The sequence below is a fragment of the Acyrthosiphon pisum genome, chromosome X (assembly GCF_005508785.2).
Source record: "Acyrthosiphon pisum isolate AL4f chromosome X, pea_aphid_22Mar2018_4r6ur, whole genome shotgun sequence".
NCBI classification, from domain to species: Eukaryota; Metazoa; Arthropoda; class Insecta; order Hemiptera; family Aphididae; genus Acyrthosiphon; species Acyrthosiphon pisum.
Window position 1 is genome coordinate 68,641,864 of NC_042493.1, and position 20,360 is coordinate 68,662,223.

Here is a 20,360-nt window from a genome sequence, read left to right on the forward strand (position 1 = left end):
CCGGATTTTCACCAAATCATTTCCATATAGCCATAGTTACAATAATTGAAAATTTAAAAATAATTTAAATAATTTTTTTGTGTTGTATGCTCACAACTTAAGGATCTTTAAGAAATTGTCTTATTTTAACAAACAAATGTCATAATTTTATTAGATTACATTCGAAAGCAATAAATAATAATAAATTATCTCATAAAAAAATACTTCAAGTGGAAATTGATTAATTTAGATTTATTAAATTTTTAATCTATTAAGTTTAAAATATGTATTTTTCTCTAATTTATTGCTCATCAAAATTAGCCACATTAATGTACTTATTATACGTGGATGGTACCTATTCCGTCCAGTGTCCCAGATTAAAAATAAGTACACACCAATTCCATTCGCTCATTAATTAGTATAATTTAAAATCTTAATTTAAATTATTAAAATATATAAATGTAACAATTAATAGCCTAAATAAATCGATCATATTTTTTACATTCAATATTTTTAGGCATCGCATGTTTTAATGTTTATGTCCAACTAAGTACTAACGCATAACATAGTATACATTAAATAATAAAGTTAATTAACCTATAATCAAACTTAAGAGGACCCCACACGGGCATTTTGTTGCCTCCGTTTTACAAATGTAAAACCTGACAAATGTTATGTTCCCAATAACACATTTTACTCTGTAATTTCTAAAATTCGAGTGAATTTACCTCTTATAAAATGTAAAGGCAAGATTATTATCTAGAGCATCTCAGAGGCTTTTATTGATGTTTTTATTAAGGATCAAGACTATTTTTAAACTGTAGATTTTAAAAATGATAATAACTTACTCAAAAATATTAATATCAATAAGATCGGTACAGAATCGGCCGAAAAGGGAAGGGAACCCTGCGTCGGCTCGATGACGTTACGCGGCTATTCATCAATTCTCATTATCTCGTTGAATAATCATTTTTTTAACTTCGGATATTTACCAAAGCAGAGACTATATACAAGGGGGGGGGGGACAAAGTGGTCAGACCTTTCCCCCATTGGCTTTTTATTACCTTAATAAAAAGTTTTAAGAGGGTGGAGGATTTTCTAATTTTCCCCTCTCATTTAGATGTCGTTTTTTTTTATGTACCCCCTTCAGAAATCATGTCTACGCCACTGTACCAAAGCGTTATTCATTATTTTGACTACAATAACACACCATTTAACTGAAAATTTAAAAAAAAAATGTAGTGTTATGATGTCCTTTAAAGGGCAGGCGGAAAAAATGCCCTCGGGAAAAAAGTACACGATTCGAGTGCTATACAATTATAGTACTATTTTATATTTTTAAGATATTTCGTTGATTATAAAGATGAATAATTTAGTTGTCATGATACATATTTTACTTGTGAGTATATTTTTCAAGCTTATATTAATTATTATTAAATATATTTAAACAAAGAATAACGATGATAATTATTTTATTGTAATTCAATTTTTATTTTATTTATATACACTATTATTATAGGTACTACCACTTGTTTTGTATTGACTTTTAACTTTTTTTATAATTATGTAATTTTTTGTAGAAGTGTAGTAGGCATATACCCAAGACTAATGTTATTTACTGTAGGTACTCTATATTATTAACTACCTAATGACTTAATATAAATATATTATAAATTATAACACAATGTATTATGTATACCTTATATATATTATGTAAACATATGTTAATATTTATATTTAAATTTTTTTTTGGTCTTTTTTCCGCGATTCCTTTTAAAGGTTAGGTACCTAATCTATGTTCTCTCCGTGGTATTTTACGATATTTTAATTTTTAAGTGATAATGTAAAATATCGATATTTAAAAATGATCATTATATGGTTTAAAATTAAAATATTGTAAAAAACCAACGAGAGAACACAGAAAATTGTAATGATGAATTCTTTCCAATTTTAAAGCTAATGACACAAAATTGGAAAAACTGAACGCAAATTTTCTAATTTTTAAAGCCGGCTTCTTATGTGGCTCGGTGTCATAACACACAGTGGAAATGGTGAGGATGGTACAACACAGGTCGCGCACTCGAGTCGCTTTGCTGGCGTGTGATTGCCTTGTAGTCGATCTTTTGGCACGAGTCTCGTGGCTCGTCACAAGCGTTCCCAGTTCGTCGGTTGTCGCGAGCCGGTCAAATTTAGAAATAATTTTATTATCTAGTAAATCTCATAAGTTTTTTTTATAAATTTTAATTTTAAAGCGAGTTATGATCATTTAAAATTGTAAATTGTAGGTGCATTCTAAAATACTAATTAATGTGTCCAATGTACTAAAGAATGTCTTCATTCAAAAATGACAGTAGCGAATAATATTGTTGTAGCTACTTACAGAACATTGGGTCTGATGTGGACCTTAATTAAAAACATGTTATTTGAGTTATGTTATAAAAAAATTTAAAATTTCTTAATTCACACAAATTATTTAAAATAGTATTAACAATATGTATCAGAGCTCAGCTACTTGTGAGAAAAATTTCTCAGCTATGAAAAAAATAAATAGCTGGCTAAGAATATCAATGCTACAAGATAGGTACACTGGTACAGTTGATATACAGTTGTATATCTATAATGTACCTACATTGAAAAAGATATTTCAACAAATATTAAGAGTGAGGATATCTTTGAAATACATTCGCTGACAAAAATAGAAACATTTCATTAAAATAAAAAAACAATAGTAATTATTTATTACTTGGACTTGTTATTATTATTATTACATTTTCTTTAATTAGTGTCATTCGTTTTAATATGCTCATATTTTTATTAGAAATGTATTTTAGTAATGTACTAGGTAGTGTGTGGGGGCGTAGCACCTAGGGTTAATTGAACATTCTAGCCCCCCCCCCCCCCCCGAAAATACAACAAAATGTTCACCTATGGATGTCAGTACGGATAATGATGACTGGTGTGGAATTATAGGTACATTTTTTTGCACTATCTCATAAAATATAAATCAAATCTGTGATGAATTACATAGCCACCACAGCACTGCCCTATGGCCTCAAAAAAGAAAAAGAAAATAGGTAAATGTGGAAAATATGATACATAATAAATTAATGAATATTTTTTTTATATTTTTGGATTACCATGAATCATTTATTTATCGATTACCTAATGATTTACAATTGAATTATTATACATTACTTCTACATTTTAAATACCTATCTATATGTTATTAAATTTTAAATATTTCCAAAGAGATTGTAAAATAATAATTTACAATAAGATAAGTTCTCAGGGTGTAACAGGAAGACCTGACAAAATAACACACAATACAAATACAACACCGGAAATATGACAATAAACTTTAGTTCTGATCAATATTTTTTTTAATATAATGAAAGTAAAAATTCAAAATAGCTTATGTGTAAATCAGATTATAAGAACAATTTTGATGGGAAAACATTTATCTAAGTCAAGTAGTTTATTTTTTAGAAATTTTTTTGAATAAATTAATTTAAAACGTATTAAATTTTTTCCAAATATTATGTTTGGGAATTTCCTAACATGAGACCATTTCTTAAATTATTTATTAACCATATTATAATTTTCACAATTTTTGTCAAACGTTTTATTTTTTTAAAACTTTTTTGCCAGATTTTTTGTTACTACCTGTATAAATAGGTAATTATTAATTGACTAATATGCTGTATATTTGGATATTTAAAAAGTCTTAGTATTTTATCTAGGTATACAGGCACAAATAGGGGAGGGGGCTTTAGGGGCTAAGCCCCCAAACATTTCCTACATTTTGTTTTAAGCTTATTCAATATTATCAAAGTAAGGCTTTAGACCTCCAAATCCCAAACACTATTTACATCTATGTCTAGGTATCTATAGCCTACAAAATTCCTACTTAACTCAAAACGTTTTTTATTTTACAAATTTTCATGTGATAATATATTGTTATGTTATATTTTTTTTTTTTTAGTTACTTCAACTTTGTAATTATTTAATTATTATTACTGATACCAATAATTTTACAATCAATTGGTATTAATTATTCAGTTTTTCTAGTTATCATCACATTTTAAAATTTATTGTATTTATTATGCTTCGTTGCATCCATTAACTCAGTAGTATTGTACATCAGTTAACATCTGATGAAATCTAATAATATTATTCAAAATAATATCTTATAACCTAAAATTGTTGTAGGTTGCATACACGGTTTTTAATTTAAGTTTTTCTTGAATTCTCAACATTTGTATTAACAATTATTAATCTGAGTAATAATGGTTATAATCACCCAAACTTTTGTTTACATTTATATTACAGTGTTTAAATACCCAAATACATACAGCTCAAGAAACCCAAATAAATATTCTGGATGCAATGCCTTGAAATAATATAGGTAAACTAACATTTAAAGATGAATTTATTCTTAGTTTATCTTTCCACCACAAAATATAAGATTTTAATTCCGTAAGTAAAAAATAAAGTTACCTTTTGGTGGTGGAGGAGGTAGTTCAGGTTCGTTTACTTTCCAAGGTCCTGCATTTTTTCGTTTTGGCACCATTTCTCCTGCTTCGTTTTCTTCAAATTCTATTTCATCATCTTTTTCGTTGTTATCCGTTAAGTTAGAAGGACAGTCAGCTGTCAAATTTTGCATTTTAAGTGTTGTATAGTCTTTTATTTCTTCTTGGTATTCATTCCATTCTTCCTCCAACTGTTAGAAAAAGTATTTGCAACAAAAATTATCTAATGAAAGTTCTTAGATAGGTACAATTAACTAAAATTTCAAGAGAATAAAAGCAAATTTGATTTATGTATTTTTTGAGTTCTATATCCCTAAACATAAATTAAAAACACTTCAAAGGGTTTTACCTAATCTATGTAATATACAGGTAATAGGTATGTTACAAATGTTCAACTTTTATGCTTTATAGGATACACGGGAAAAGAAATAGCCCATACTCAATAATTTAGCATTTATTGATAATAAATAATAATAAAAGTACCAACTATTATGTTTCATTTTATCTTATAGTCGTTGTTAAAATTACTCTAAATTATGATTTATTACCTATAACAATCACATACCTACGCTATTAAGCTAATTTGTAGGTAATAGTTTATTCAGTACGTACAAATGTACAATAGTCCGTAATAAAATAAAAAATACTTAAAAGACATCAATGATTATAGGTACCAAATTTAATTTACAATTTACAGTAAAATGGTCCATAACCACAAAAAAAAACATATTCTACTAAGGTTCTTCTAAATGGCTGAAAGTATTTTAAATAAACAATAGCTAGGTACCTAAGTATGTAATATATATTTTAGTATACATATTGCATACGGTTTGAATGATTCAAGAAAATTAACATTGATTGGTACCTTCTTGGCAGAAGCTTTGTTGTCGTTTTCAGTCGCATAATTATTTTGAATTGTCAGCGACCTTTCGGATCTTTCCTTTTTCTGTTTGTCTTGTTTTTTCTGTAACTCTTCTTGTCCGGTAGCCATATTATCCGAGGAGGTGGCAAATTTTTGGCCTTTGGTTTTCTTGCGGTCTTTCTTTGCAAAAAAATCATCTAAATCGGCCATGATTGCTTCTGAGAAACTGGTAAAAAAAAAATGAACATGAAATTAATATTTCCTAATACCTAATAAACAGTCTTCGACGGACCTGCCGTTACTGTTAAAAGACACTAAAATAACCCGATAACGTCACGAATGTCGTAGACGGGTTTTCATTAAAATGTATCACCTATGTGAAACTATCGGAGAAAAGAATAAAAATAAATTTACCAGATTCGATGGAGGTCGGACTAGGCGGACTGCGGGATAACGGGCTCGGGCACACCGGCAACGGGAAATTAATATTATATTATTAATTAATTACGTGGTCTCGTCGCGCGCGCACGCGTGTGTGTGCGTACGAGTAAGTAATATTATAATAGGTATTATTATTATTAATTGCTGTGCGAGCGGCGACGGTATTCGGCACTCGGCAGACGAAATATATCGCCACCTCGGTTGTTAACGTGGAAACGCGACAAATCACATGTACCACCACTTGCGAACGGCGGCAGGGCCAATAGTCTGTGTCCGATTGGTTATCATCGGCCGATCCCGTTATCGTGACGATTCCGAAACGGATTCGCCGCACCGCCGGCATGAACGTAGAAACGATTCCGGGCCGCTCGTACATTATATTATTATACTTTTTTTTTTTTTATATTCTCCAGGCGGCGGCGATTTCTCGGAAACCCAATCGGTCAACACTGGTAATGGTAGTGGCGGTAGTCGCGGTAGCGGTAGCGGTGGGCGGGCGGCGTCGTCGGTAAATATTTTGTAGTAGTTGCAGTGAGTAGCGCGACTATAATAATATTATACGGTTGTATAGTCGTTGGCCGCCCGGATAAACGCACTCACACGCGCAAGATCGGCGGACAATATTATTAGATATTATGTTCTCATTCTACTTACGATAAAACGGGTACTTACGCACGAACATTCCCTGTGTGTGTATGTGTGTACTCGAAAATTATATTGTATTATTATATCATATAATAGATAACACGCATCGAGTTAACACTTGGCAGTGCGTGCGTAACATCAGATCTGCCACTGACCGATTTTTGGAAAATAATCTAATAAATTATAAACATAATATATAAGTTACTATTATCAATTTTAGCGCGAGTCCGTTTGTCGGTGCGTGTATAATTTCGCAAGAAACCCAAAAGAGTTTGTCGTAAGGCGGACCGGTTGAGAAAAGAAAAGCGTTAACGAAAACACTACACGACTCGACTACTTGTCGTGTTGGTCCGGCGAGGATACTATAATCGCAGTGAGTACTCAGCTATTATACCTACACGGAATTATTACTGTCCTAGCACTATGCACCGTACCGTGACGACTAGACCTACCCATCTATCTAAATTTGTAGTATTTTTGGTGTTGGTACGAATTTTATTGTGCGAGTATTGATAATATGTGAAAACGCACTTTTGTACATTTAACAAATCTGCTTGATTCTACCTACCCTATTTAACATGGTGGTGTACCCTCCATACAAAATATCGGATTTTCTTACATTTTTAATTCTAAAACCCATCATTTCCTATCAGTCATATAAGTACAACACCGTGTGATGAATAGGATATACATAATGTACTGATTTAATTACTGTTCTGGTTGGCTGAATTTTGTATTGTATTGTGTTTTTAATGTTTCAATACAGAAAGGTGCATATATTATTATTTTTTTTTTATGAATCTCATGTACCTATCTAATTATTTAAATAACATATTATACCTATACGCTGTAAATTATAATGCATTGACTGATATTCTAGAAATCAATCAATATTATTTTTGGATTGTGTTTTTTACTTAATTTATCTACAATTTGATCAAAAAAGAGTATTATTTTGTATTTATTTATTTAGCGTCATGTAGTTAGTATTCATACTGATTTTAAAATAAATACATGAGCAACGATGCAAAAATATATTAAGTTATATTGATTAATTGATAATTGTTGACATATGTCCTCAAATAAGTATGTATATCCAATTATTTTTACACAGCAGTATGAAAGTGTATTGATTAATCATGAGCACAAACTATTTGGTATATTATAATATTAAATAATATAACACATATAATGCAATACATAATTAACGTAAAAACTCTTATTTTCAGTTTGTTATTATTAGATGCCACGGAATTATATACATTTGCATTTTCATACTGAATGTATGTACAAGCTTAAGTGTTGGATACAATCTAAAAATGTTGGTGTTTTGAACTGATTCTATAGCCATTTTATTTTATTTGTTCAGTGTCATCCTGGCCACGGTCTATAGGCTGCGAGTGTTGCCGGGTACGCTCTTTTTTATTTTATTTGCTTGGCGTGTTCCTGTTCTACATAGGGGAGAAAGGACTCTGCAAAGTATTTATTGAAATATTTAACAGTACTCAATCTTTAGACTCAATTTTTTTTACATGGCCTAAGGCCGTTAATTATGAGTCCCCTAAAAAAAACTGAACCATGGGCCTTTTTGTGCTAGGCTGACGCTGATTTTGCTTAATACAATTTTACCTAAATTTTATGAGTTATGACATGGGGTATATTGATAAATGTATATATAGCATGGGGTATATATACATAGGTATATTGATAAAATTGCACATACTTTGCATTTTTCTTACATTTTTAGTAAATTTAAATAATAACACCACACTGATAAAAGATTACTTCATTATATTTTATAAGTCATTAATATACTGGTATAGAATGTATATATCTATTATCTATATCTCTATATATATTTTTAATAAAATCCAAGTCTTTAATACAGATTTGATTTCGTTAAATTTTTAGTTTTTTTGTTTTCAGATTATAATGCAAAAAGATCTAGCATTCTTCATTTAATATTTTATATACAATTACAATTTTAATTATATAGGTATTATACTTACATAATAGGAATATTATTTTGTTGAAAAATTACAATTTACCAATCATAAATATAATTGATAGGTACTTACTTTTATGTCTTAACTACTTATTTTATAACTCAATATGTTATTATAACGGAAAATATACGCATCATTTGTTATCTAATTATTTTATTTAATTATTATATTGGTCCATAATTGGCCACTTTTGGTATGCATATTTGCATTATATTTTATATATCTCTTGGTATTTTGTGCACATATGATTCCGGTCTTTTATTATTCATAATATTATAAAATTATTACTATTTACATATTGAATATTATTATTATTAGATGAAAGATTTGATGGTATGACAATACACTGCAAGTTTCCATCCTACATCCGCTATGGTTATAGTAACTAGAGTATGTTTAAACAAATTATCTACATTTATTCTAAATATATTCACTATTAATTAAAAATTATTTTAGGGAGATTATATTTGGATAGAGCCAATTTCTGGAAGAGAATTCGATGTTGCAATTGGCGCTAGAGTTATTTCAGCTGAAGGAAAACGTATTCAAGTTAAAGATGACGATGGAAGGGTATGTTAATAAAATAAAATTTATTAAATTGTAATAAATTAATGAAACAATATCAAATGAAACAAATATAGCTCTTATTTATAATAATAATAGTAATTATTATGAGATCATTTGTATTATATAATCTCATGTTTATGAGTTAAACCCTTAAACCTATTGTAATATATTGTTATAATAGCCTATTATTCGAGGTATTATTTGTGTTTTAGTTTTAATTTTTGGATATTATCTAGGTAATAATACTGGGGCCCCTTGTTAAAAGTGAACTAAATCAAACAAATTCCGTGTTCATTAAAAAATGAAACTGAAGGGTCCAATACATTTCTTCCTTTATGAGATATTTTGGAAAAAAGAAAATTTTAAATTGTATTTAAAATAATTATTTTTTAATGTACCTTTTAAGAGGAAGTCACACCCGCATGTGTTGTCTCCATTTTACAAATGTACAACATAGCAAAAACAGTTTTGTGTGGGACAACTTTTCTCGCACCATATTTTCTGTAGAACTACCAAATTTTCACAACACGTAAGGAAGAACTTTATCTGTGCAACAGTGTTTTTTTTTTTTTTTTAATAGCACTATCCAATCCTTTTTTATAAGCAAATGAAAAAAACAAAAAAACCAAATGTTTAGAAGCAAATTACTTTTATTGTATTTATGTTATCTAAAATATGGGCATGCTGTTGCATAAATCATTTTACACTCTATAATATGTTCAGAAATTTTGGAGCCACTACTTTACAAACACAGAAAGATACAAGTTGTCATGCGCAAAAAAGTTTTTGCTATGTTGTACATTTATAAGATGGAGACAACACATGCAGGTGTCACATCCTCTTAAACAGACGGGTGTATTAAATGTTATCATAAACCATAATTATTGTTGTTCCTATCTTAGAAAAAAAAAATATATTTATAATATAAGAATTTTTGTATTATTATTGTCTTTATTAATTACAACAGTACATCACAACAATTAACAGCAAAAATATGTGTCTAAAATTTATAAATTATAAAAGTGGTTATACATGTTAGCTAGATGATTTAACAAAGTAAATAATATTGTTGATGACTAAAAAAATGCTGATGTTTTGAAAAATTCTGTAATGTTCTATAATAAATTGTAAAATATAATAATACATAATTTTGTATCATTATTGAGAGGTGCAAATATGTTTCAGAGAATGATGTACTTTTAGGCAAAACTTAATTTTATATTTATTTAAACTTCATTAAAAAGTATCATTATTTATTATACAGATGTCTTAACATTTAAATGTAGTTAACTTTTTTTCAGTTAATTTTTTTTGAAAAACTATTAGTCAATAATATATAGTTTAAATGAAATTTCTTAAGGCTGTTGAAAGTAGGTAGTTTTTTTCGTGCATTTTCGACTATTACCCCCCCCCCCTCCCCAAAAAAAAATACTTCCAGACGTCCAATTTTAATTTTGAAAAAAAAAATTTGAATTTGTTGGCTTCTTATCTGTTTTAAAGGAAATTAATTCTTTCAGTATGACTACGATAAAAGTTCATTTTGCAAAAGAAAGAAAATTAATTTGGTACTTAACTTACATTAAACAACAATAATACCTACTACAAATTGAAAATCCAATTCCTTTTAAAATCTAGAGAAAATACTAAGGAATTCAAATGTTTTCAAAATTAAAATTGAGCTGTCACTACTATGTGAATTTTTCTTTCGCTTTTTGAGACTTATAGCTATAAGAGTTGAAACTTTTTTGATTGCAAAATGTGATGTTTGACAGCGTGTTTGTACATTATGGATTTCCTTATCTTAGCTGTATTTTATTTTTAATTATATAAAGTGTTCCGTTCGGGGAACTCACGCACACTAATAATCAGTCACTACACACACAATCACACAGTACTCATATTAAATATAGATATTGCCTAAATCCGACCCATTAAAAATGGTTTGATTTAAAGTTTAAACAGCCTTATAGATTTTATTAATCAGAAAACATTAAAATGTTTAAATGATTTCTTGGTTTTTCTGTTGTGTATTAAAATTGTATATGTATTAATTATTAAATCGGCTGGGTTTTTAGTAAAAAAATAAATTATAATAATTTTTTTTATTATAATTATTAAATATTAGTATGATACAATCAAAATATGTGTTGTTAAAATTGTTTTGGTTAAAATTTCAACATTCCTCCCATTTGTTTAAATCTATTCAAGTTCACTAAATTTTTAAATTATTTTGTACTTAATTTCTAGGAATTATGGCTTACGCCAGAGAGGCGAATTAAAGCAATGCACCCTACTTCAATTCATGGAGTAGAGGATATGATATCATTGGGTGACTTACACGAAGCTGGTATATTGCGAAATTTACTTATTAGATACAATGAAAATTTAATATATGTAAGTATTAATATTAATAAATGTAAATTTATTATTTATGTTTGTCTTGAGCTTACTGAAATTATCTATGGCAATATTCTTTTATTTTAGACTTATACCGGATCAATTTTGGTTGCGGTTAATCCTTATCAAATTTTACCTATTTACACAGCTGAGCAAGTAAAATTGTATAAAGATAGAAAAATTGGTGAATTACCTCCCCATATTTTTGCTATTGGCGATAATAGTTATACTCATATGAAGAGATTTGGTCAAGATCAATGTATAGTCATCAGGTATGTTATTTGTATTTTTTTAGTTAACTTTAATTGAATAGTTAAAACCTCCAATTTAATTTTAGTGGTGAAAGTGGAGCTGGTAAGACTGAAAGTACAAAGTTAATTTTACAATACTTAGCAGCTATTAGTGGTAAACATTCTTGGATTGAACAACAAATATTAGAAGCAAATCCTATACTTGAAGGTTAGTTATAATATATTTATATCTTGAACGTATATTATTATCACTAACATTGTTTTTCTAGCTTTTGGTAATGCCAAGACTATAAGAAATGATAATTCTTCGAGGTTTGGTAAATATATTGATATACATTTTAATAACAATGGAGTCATAGAAGGGGCAAAAATTGAACAATATCTGCTTGAAAAATCTCGTATTGTGTCTCAATCTCTCGATGAAAGAAATTATCATATATTTTATTGTGTATTAGCTGGCCTTTCTGCTGAGGATAAAGAAAAATTAGAACTTTCTGATGCATCACAATATAAATACCTTACTGGTGTAAGCTAATTTTTACATTAAGTTTTAAACACCATTGTTGTATGTTTGTTTCTCATTTTGTAGGGTGGAAGTATTACTTGTGAAGGCCGTGATGATGCTGCCGAATTTTCTGATATCAGATCAGCTATGAAAGTGTTATTATTTTCTGATCAAGAAATTTGGGAAATCTTAAGATTGTTAGCTGCACTACTTCATATTGGAAATATAAAATATAAAGCTGCAATAATTGGTTATTATTATTATATTTTTTATATTTGTGATCAATGTTTTTGATATTAACTTAAACTTCAGATAATTTGGATGCTACTGAAATTCCTGAGCGTATCAATGTTACAAGAGTAGCAAATTTAGTGGGAGTTCCTGTTCAGTCGTTAATTGATGCATTGACTAGAAAAACCATATTTGCTCATGGTGAAACTGTGGTATGTATCGAACTTTGTTAAATTTCATATTTTTCAATAATTGTTAACAGTTAATAATTTGTGTCTCATTTATACAAGATTTCAACATTATCAAGAGAACAGTCTGTTGATGTTAGAGATGCATTTGTAAAAGGAATTTATGGTCGGTTATTTGTTCACATAGTTAGCAAAATCAATAATGCTATTTATAAACCAAAGAGTACAACAAGAAGTGCTATAGGTGTCCTAGATATATTTGGATTTGAAAATTTTCAGACAAATAGGTAATTTTGTAAATTTTAATTTATATTTGGTGGTTAATTAATTTACATTTTTTTATTGTTTAGTTTTGAACAATTTTGTATAAATTTTGCTAATGAAAATTTACAACAATTTTTCGTTCAACATATTTTCAAATTGGAACAACAAGAATATAATCATGAACATATTAGTTGGCAACATATAGAATTTGTCGATAACCAAGATGCTTTAGACCTCATTGCTACTAAACAACTTAATATCATGGCTCTGATTGATGAAGAGTCCAAATTTCCCAAAGTAAGTTAATATTTAAACTCTATTATTATAAAAAAAAAGAAATGTAATATTTGTACCATTTATTTTTTTTATTAAATTTATTCTTAGATAATATTATAATGTTATATTGAACTCCATTTTTCATGGAGTGATACATTATAGTTATTTAGTTATAATATAATCAAATAAGTGGTTATTTTCAAGAATAACTCAATTACAGTACATTTGTAGTTTCCTTAAATATATTTGATTTATTTGATTATGTTTAAGTAATAATAGTATTACATTTTAGTATATAAGTGTAAAATATTAAAAAAAAATGTGACTAGTATTTTTATTCATTTAAAAAACGATTAACTTTCTTTTAAGAACTTTTTATACTGTTTTATTTTATGAGATAATTACTGTTTGTATAGGGTACAGATCAAACTATGCTAGCCAAAATGCATAAGACACATGGAAATCATCGAAATTATTTAAAACCAAAATCTGATATGAATGCATCATTTGGATTAAATCATTTTGCTGGTGTAGTTTTTTATGACACTAGAGGTAGTATGATAAAGTAATTTTACATTTTTGTTATTGATTAATTATTTTGACGAAATAGGTTTTCTTGAAAAAAATCGTGATACATTTAGTGCGGACCTTTTACAATTAATACATATTTCTACAAATAAATATTTGAAAGTCTTATTCGCTGAAGACATTGGAATGGGTTCAGAAACTAGAAAAAGAGCTCCAACACTATCTACTCAGTTTAAAAAGTCTTTAGATCTTCTAATGAAAACGTTGTGTACTTGTCAACCATTTTTCATTCGATGTATTAAGCCAAATGAGTTAAAAAAACCAATGGTATTATTTTTATTTGGATGATACAAAAGTTATAAAATAGTTGAAAACTTTTTGTTTCTATTATATAGATGTTTGATAGAGGACTGTGTTGCCGTCAACTCCGATATTCGGGTATGATGGAAACTATACGAATTCGGCGGGCTGGATATCCTATACGTCATGGTTTTAATGAATTTATTGAACGTTACCGTTTTTTGATACCTGGAATACCTCCAGCACACAAGGTTTAAAATAACGTTTGATTAAAAATGTTAATAAAGAAATTAATTTTATTTTTATTTTTAGACTGATTGTAAAAAAATGACATCTCATATTTGCCAAGCGGTTTTAGGACGGTCTGATTATCAACTGGGAAATTCTAAAATATTTCTGAAAGATGCCCATGATTTATTTTTAGAGCAAGAGCGAGATAGAGTTTTAACCAAAAAGATCATTATCATTCAAAAGTCAATAAAGGGTTGGGTATATAGAAGAAGGTAAATATTTCTTTTTATAAAAATTAATATTGTTTTAGTATTATAATGATAACATTTCAGATATTTACAAATGAGATCAGCCGCAGTATTGATTCAAAAACATTTTAGAGGGTACTCTCAAAAGAAAAAATATCGACATATGCTTGTCGGTTATCTTAGATTGCAAGCGGTTATCAGATCACGTGTATTATCACATAGATTTAAACATTTACGTGGTCATATTGTAGGATTACAAGCACAATCTCGAGGTTATCTAGTCAGAAGAATGTGCGCTCATAAAATGTGGGCTATAGTTAAAATTCAAGCCCATGTTAGACGAATTATTGCTCAGCGGCGTTTTAATAAAATAAAAGTAAATTTTGCTGATTTAATTATTATTATTATTTTATGTTTATTAAAAATTATTTTTTATTTCAGTTTGAATTTAGAATACAGATTGAGGCTTTAAAGTTGAAAAAAAAAGAAGAAAGAGAACTCAAGGAAGCTGGAAATAAAAGAGCTAAAGAAATTGCTGAACAAAATTATAGGGTTAGTATTTAAGATAGGCATTTATTTTTGTATTATGGATAATATATTTTCCCAAAAATATTTAGGAACGCATGGAAGAACTAGAAAGAAAAGAACATGAAATTGAAGAAGAAGAAAAAAGACAAATGGAAATTAAAAAAAATCTTATTAGTAATGCAGCAAGAAAACAAGACGAACCTGTAGACGACAGTAAACTTGTTGAAGCTATGTTTGATTTTCTCCCAGATTCTAGTAGTGAAGCACCTATGCAAACTAGAGGAACATCTGTATTTATGGTATATTTAGGTTATTTTAAATAATTTACTCCATAATTTTATGAATGTATCTTTTGAATATGCATGTAATAACAATAAAAAGTTATAAATAATTTTAAATTACTGGATCATATTGTATAGTATACTTTTCTGATAAAAGCATTATAATTATCATTAACTTATTACAATAACTATGGAATTTAGATAATATTTACTTAAGAGGATGTTGTACCCACATGTATTGTCTCCATCTTACGCGTAATATAACAATATGTATGCCCAGCAGTATCAATTTTGTATTGTTAGCCCAAATGTTAGAGGGAATTGACCTATTATCAAACTTAAATGTAAGAACATTATCTACGTTCTCTCTTTGGATTTGTTCGATATTTTAATTTTTAAGTGAATTATAACTTATGAGTATATAAAATATTAATGTTAGAAATTGCTCATAACTCACCTAAAAATTAAAATATAGTAAAAAACCAACGAGAAAACACAGATAATGTTCTTACATTAAAATTTGATATTAGGTTAATTCAATCTAACATTTAAATTAACAATACAACATTTTAACTGCCCAGACTTACATTTTGGTATATTATGCGTTAGTAAGATGGAGCAACATATTATTTGTGGGTACAATGTCCTTTTAATGGCATTTTTTTTTTTTATGTAAATGTAATAGTAATTTAATCATTTATTTTTAATTTAGGACCTTCCTACTTCAAAAACTGATGACCAACAAGATATTATTACTGATATGCAGCCAGTTATTGATGACACAGAAGACTTAAGTGAGTTTAAATTTCAAAAGTTTGCTGCAACATACTTTCAAGGAAATATTACTCATCAATGTTCAAGAAAACCTCTCAAGCACCCTCTTCTACCACTACATGCTCAAGGAGATCAATTGGTTTGTAACAATTTTAATGTCAGATTAATCTAAAAAAAAAAAATTATCTTATTAAATAAAATTTTTTAGGCTGCTCAAGCACTTTGGATTACAATTTTACGGTTCTGTGGAGATTTATCTGAGCCAAGGTATCATACAATGGAAAGAGATAATACATCAGTTATGTCAAAAGTAACTGCAACATTGGGTCGTAACTTCATTCGTAGTAAAGAATTTTATGAAGCTCAAATGATTGGAATGGATCCAGTATGAATATTTTATTTGTATAAAAATTAGAAATATTTTAATGTTCTCTTTTTATGATATCAAAGCAGGAAAGCTTTTTAAAAACAAAACCTCGATCAATTCGTCATAAGTTGGTATCACTTACTTTAAAACGGAAGAATAAACTAGGAGAAGATGTACGAAAAAGATTACAAGATGATGAATTTGCAGCTGATAGTTATCAGTCTTGGTTAGATGCACGCCCTACGTCAAATTTAGAAAAATTACATTTTATTATTGGTCATGGTATTTTAAGAGCAGAATTAAGGTAATACATTTTAAAGTATTCTCCTGTTATAAATTTAAATTGTATAAATTTTTTTTAGGGATGAAGTATATTGTCAAATTTGCAAACAATTATCTGCAAATCCATCAAAATCTTCTCATGCTAGAGGATGGATTTTATTATCACTTTGTGTTGGATGTTTTGCTCCTTCTGAAAAGTTTGTTAATTACCTCAGAGCATTTATAAGAGAGGGCCCGCCTGGGTATGCTCCTTACTGTGAAGATCGTTTAAAACGCACATTTAACAATGGTACACGAAATCAACCTCCCAGTTGGTTGGAATTACAGGTTTGTGAAATTACAACTAATATAAGTAAAGCAATTATATAGGCCAATTTAATTAATTTTAGGCTACAAAATCTAAAAAGCCAATCATGCTTCCTATCACTTTCATGGATGGAAATACAAAAACACTGTTGGCTGATTCTGCAACTACAGCTCGAGAACTCTGTAATCAGCTCTCCGATAAAATTGGACTGAAAGATCAATTTGGATTTTCCCTTTATATAGCATTATTTGATAAAGTGTGTAATAGTGAAATAATATTTTTGTTTGTTATTATATTATATGTTTTAATAAAAATTATTAATTATTTGTATAGGTATCATCATTAGGAAGTGGTGGCGACCATGTAATGGATGCAATTTCTCAATGCGAGCAGTACGCTAAAGAACAAGGAGCTCAAGAACGCAATGCGCCTTGGAGACTATTTTTTAGAAAAGAAATCTTTGCTCCTTGGCATGAACCTACAGAAGACCAAGTAGCAACTAACTTGATATATCAACAAGTTGTTCGAGGAGTCAAATTTGGTGAATACCGATGTGATAAGGTTTGTAAATTATTAAACTTATTTAAAAAAAAAAATACATTAGTGATTCAAATTTAATGAATTTAAAGGAAGAGGATTTAGCCATGATTGCAGCACAACAGTATTACATTGAACATAACACTGATCTTAATAATGAGAGGTTATTAAATCTCTTACCAAATTATATTCCCGATTACTGTTTAACAAATGCTGAGAAATCAATTGAAAGGTGGAATATATTGATAATTCAAGCTTACAAGAAGGTAAGAAATGTATAAAATGTTGTTTAATTAAACAAAAACACCAAGTGCAATGAAGCACCTATTGATTTTGTGTCAAATTTTAATTAAACTGAAACTAGTTGGTTTTTATAAAACTTCAGATAAGGTTGTGGTTTTTCAGTTTAATTTAGCATTTCACTGTGGTTGTGGTCTGGATGAATTTTCCAAAAACTTAGAACTGTTTTTTTTTTTTTTATAAGTTAAAGGTCAATGGATGTGTTTGCTTCAGGGACAGTTAACAACTGAGGTAAGGTAGGCTAATGTGTATATAGCCAAAAATTCTTCAATAGTATCTATTTTCTGCATGCAATATTAACAGTGTTAAAAATAACAGCTGCCCAAAAAACCATTCTGAATATTTTCTGAATTGATTTTATTAAATTAAATTACTACAATTTATTTCAAAATAATATAAATAATTTAAGTATTAGAATAGTCATTCTTACTAATACAATCATCTATTCATTTCATATTTCTATCAAAGTATTGCTGCAATTATCCAAAACAATACTTGATGGTCTGTTGTATATTAATTTTAAAATTATTAACTAGAATTAAAAATGGTGATTTCATATATTTTATTAGTGTATTTAATTTTTTATTTTATATTGGACACAGTAATAAAAAAAAAAAAGCTACCTACTAATCACAGTTAATTAATCATTTTAGTGATATTTCATAAATTCTTATCTGGTTTGGTTTATAGACAGTTTATTTTAATAGACCTAAGTAATAGCATGGTATAATAATTATTGAAGTATGAGAAATGTTGCATGATTGTTTCTATTAGTGTTTTATCAGCAGAAACAGACAAAGCTTAAAAATTATGATTTTATTACACTTTTCACTTGCATGGTTTTGACTACATTAATTAATTTATCGAAACATAGTGTAAAAAAATTTCATGTTTCATATGAAGCTTTACTATATTAGTAAGTCTTATTGTATTCAAATCATTCAACATGTTTAGAGAGAAATATATTAAATTATAGATGACAGTAAGATGAATTAATTCACTTGGTAAATATTTGTTTACTTACAAATATCTGGCATTAGATGTATGTTTAGGGATTAGAAGTTTTTGGTAATTGAATTAGAGAGTTCTAAATTATGTTAACGACTGAAACCATTGTACACCTATAGAATAAATGTTATTACTTAATTAATTATTAATAATATTCTAAAACCATGTTAAAATGTATGACATACAAATGTACAATACAGTGTTTGATAAGTATAATGCCTGTATGCATAGTTAATTTATGTGACACACAAATTGACTATGCATATGGACATAAAACTTGTACAATTTCGATAATTTCCTAATTTGTGTTGACTGTCATAGAAATAATTTAGATGCTGAAGGAACAATAAATTTATTGATAAATTATTACAGTTGAGCCACGATAACTCGAAGTCAAACAAAGATTAAAATCGCTTTGAGATGATCAAGGTTTAACCCAATCTTGAAGGGAGTACAAAAAAATTGAGTTGTCAAGTTGTTCGAGTTATTGTAACTCAACTGTTATTATAATATAAACTATTATATAAATTTATACAAAACTAAGCTCTACTAAGAGGATGATTTTTGAGCCACTAACGAATTTGATAAAATGTTATTCTTATGAACATAAATAAAATACAATTCATTATTATTTAACATGTTTATTTTGAAGTGTGCTATTAAGGCACAAACGGGTATTTTGTATTTATGTCATCTTTTATTTTTACCATTTATAGTTGATAATTTGTTTGACATGAAATTTTTATATACTTGGTTTTATCCTTTATAAAACAATTAGTTTGTAGATTTTAACAATTACTTTTTTTTCTGATTTATGTGGTTGTAATTTTTTATGTGTACTGCATGTTAAACAATTTTAGAGCTATTATTTGAAAGAAAATGTTGCTCAGTTGAGAGTAAAAGAAGACGTTGTGAGCTATGCAAAATTTAAATGGCCATTATTATTCTCCAGATTTTATGAAGCTTACAGAAACTCAGGTACTGTAAAGTAATAATAAACATATAATTAAAAATTGTAATATTAAGAATAATTAATAAAAAAAAGGTGGGTAAGTGGATGTCGCTCTGCTGTACAGTAGGTTAGAAGTGGGTCACTGTATAATGGACAGTATTAAATTTGAATTCAATGATATAAAATCACTGTATAAGAAAAACGATTCTGAGCGGAGACGGTATATCAGTCTATGTATTAGACATATATATACTTATCTATGGTATTAAAAAAAAATTGACCTATAATAGGTACCTATAATAAATATCCCTATATATAACCCTATATCAATTAGGTACTTATAACGCGTTATACATAAACAACAAACCGTGGTAAAATCATAGATATATAATAGTATACTTTAGAAGTTTCAAGTACCCATGAATAATATTATACAATCACAACAAAATAACTAAAAGAGTTATCCTAGTTTTAATATGTAATTTCGTCCAAATTTGTACTTAAAATGACTATAAAAATAAACTGTTTAAATGTATATTTAGTATTTTTGGTAACTAAATTAATTACTTACGTGGA

The 20,360-nt window shown here is 28.0% G+C and overlaps 2 protein-coding genes across 4 annotated transcripts in view; one reads left to right on the forward strand and one right to left on the reverse strand.

Moving 5' to 3' along the window:
- LOC100164061 (protein CDV3 homolog) overlaps positions 1 to 6,050 on the reverse strand; it is a gene marked incomplete in the record, with an annotated part of 15,476 nt that extends 9,426 nt beyond the window's left edge. Inside the window, 3 exon segments of the mRNA NM_001162456.1 lie at positions 4,478 to 4,699; positions 5,374 to 5,596; positions 5,785 to 6,050. Coding sequence (NP_001155928.1) covers positions 4,478 to 4,699; positions 5,374 to 5,580 — 429 coding nt within the window.
- A 245-nt stretch (positions 6,051 to 6,295) lies between these two features.
- Positions 6,296 to 20,360, forward strand: part of LOC100168135 (myosin 7) — a 19,962-nt gene continuing 5,897 nt past the window's right edge. Inside the window, exons 1-27 of one of the 3 annotated variants that reach the window (XM_029488721.1) lie at positions 6,354 to 6,829; positions 7,686 to 7,866; positions 8,781 to 8,852; positions 8,919 to 9,032; positions 11,277 to 11,423; positions 11,514 to 11,698; positions 11,764 to 11,885; positions 11,947 to 12,203; positions 12,267 to 12,432; positions 12,495 to 12,625; positions 12,704 to 12,888; positions 12,952 to 13,162; positions 13,558 to 13,693; positions 13,752 to 13,996; positions 14,065 to 14,220; positions 14,282 to 14,472; positions 14,533 to 14,824; positions 14,890 to 15,000; positions 15,066 to 15,275; positions 15,970 to 16,170; positions 16,240 to 16,416; positions 16,482 to 16,702; positions 16,761 to 17,007; positions 17,070 to 17,243; positions 17,321 to 17,548; positions 17,617 to 17,790; positions 19,693 to 19,810. In XM_029488721.1, coding sequence (XP_029344581.1) covers positions 8,835 to 8,852; positions 8,919 to 9,032; positions 11,277 to 11,423; positions 11,514 to 11,698; positions 11,764 to 11,885; positions 11,947 to 12,203; positions 12,267 to 12,432; positions 12,495 to 12,625; positions 12,704 to 12,888; positions 12,952 to 13,162; positions 13,558 to 13,693; positions 13,752 to 13,996; positions 14,065 to 14,220; positions 14,282 to 14,472; positions 14,533 to 14,824; positions 14,890 to 15,000; positions 15,066 to 15,275; positions 15,970 to 16,170; positions 16,240 to 16,416; positions 16,482 to 16,702; positions 16,761 to 17,007; positions 17,070 to 17,243; positions 17,321 to 17,548; positions 17,617 to 17,790; positions 19,693 to 19,810 — 4,417 coding nt within the window. In that variant the 5' untranslated portion in view covers positions 6,354 to 6,829; positions 7,686 to 7,866; positions 8,781 to 8,834. Of the gene's footprint in view, positions 6,830 to 7,685; positions 7,867 to 8,780; positions 8,853 to 8,918; positions 9,033 to 11,276; positions 11,424 to 11,513; positions 11,699 to 11,763; positions 11,886 to 11,946; positions 12,204 to 12,266; positions 12,433 to 12,494; positions 12,626 to 12,703; positions 12,889 to 12,951; positions 13,163 to 13,557; positions 13,694 to 13,751; positions 13,997 to 14,064; positions 14,221 to 14,281; positions 14,473 to 14,532; positions 14,825 to 14,889; positions 15,001 to 15,065; positions 15,276 to 15,969; positions 16,171 to 16,239; positions 16,417 to 16,481; positions 16,703 to 16,760; positions 17,008 to 17,069; positions 17,244 to 17,320; positions 17,549 to 17,616; positions 17,791 to 19,692; positions 19,811 to 20,360 lie in introns of all 3 variants that reach the window. The other 2 variants (XM_008188385.2, XM_001950463.4) reach the window with 2 other exon arrangements.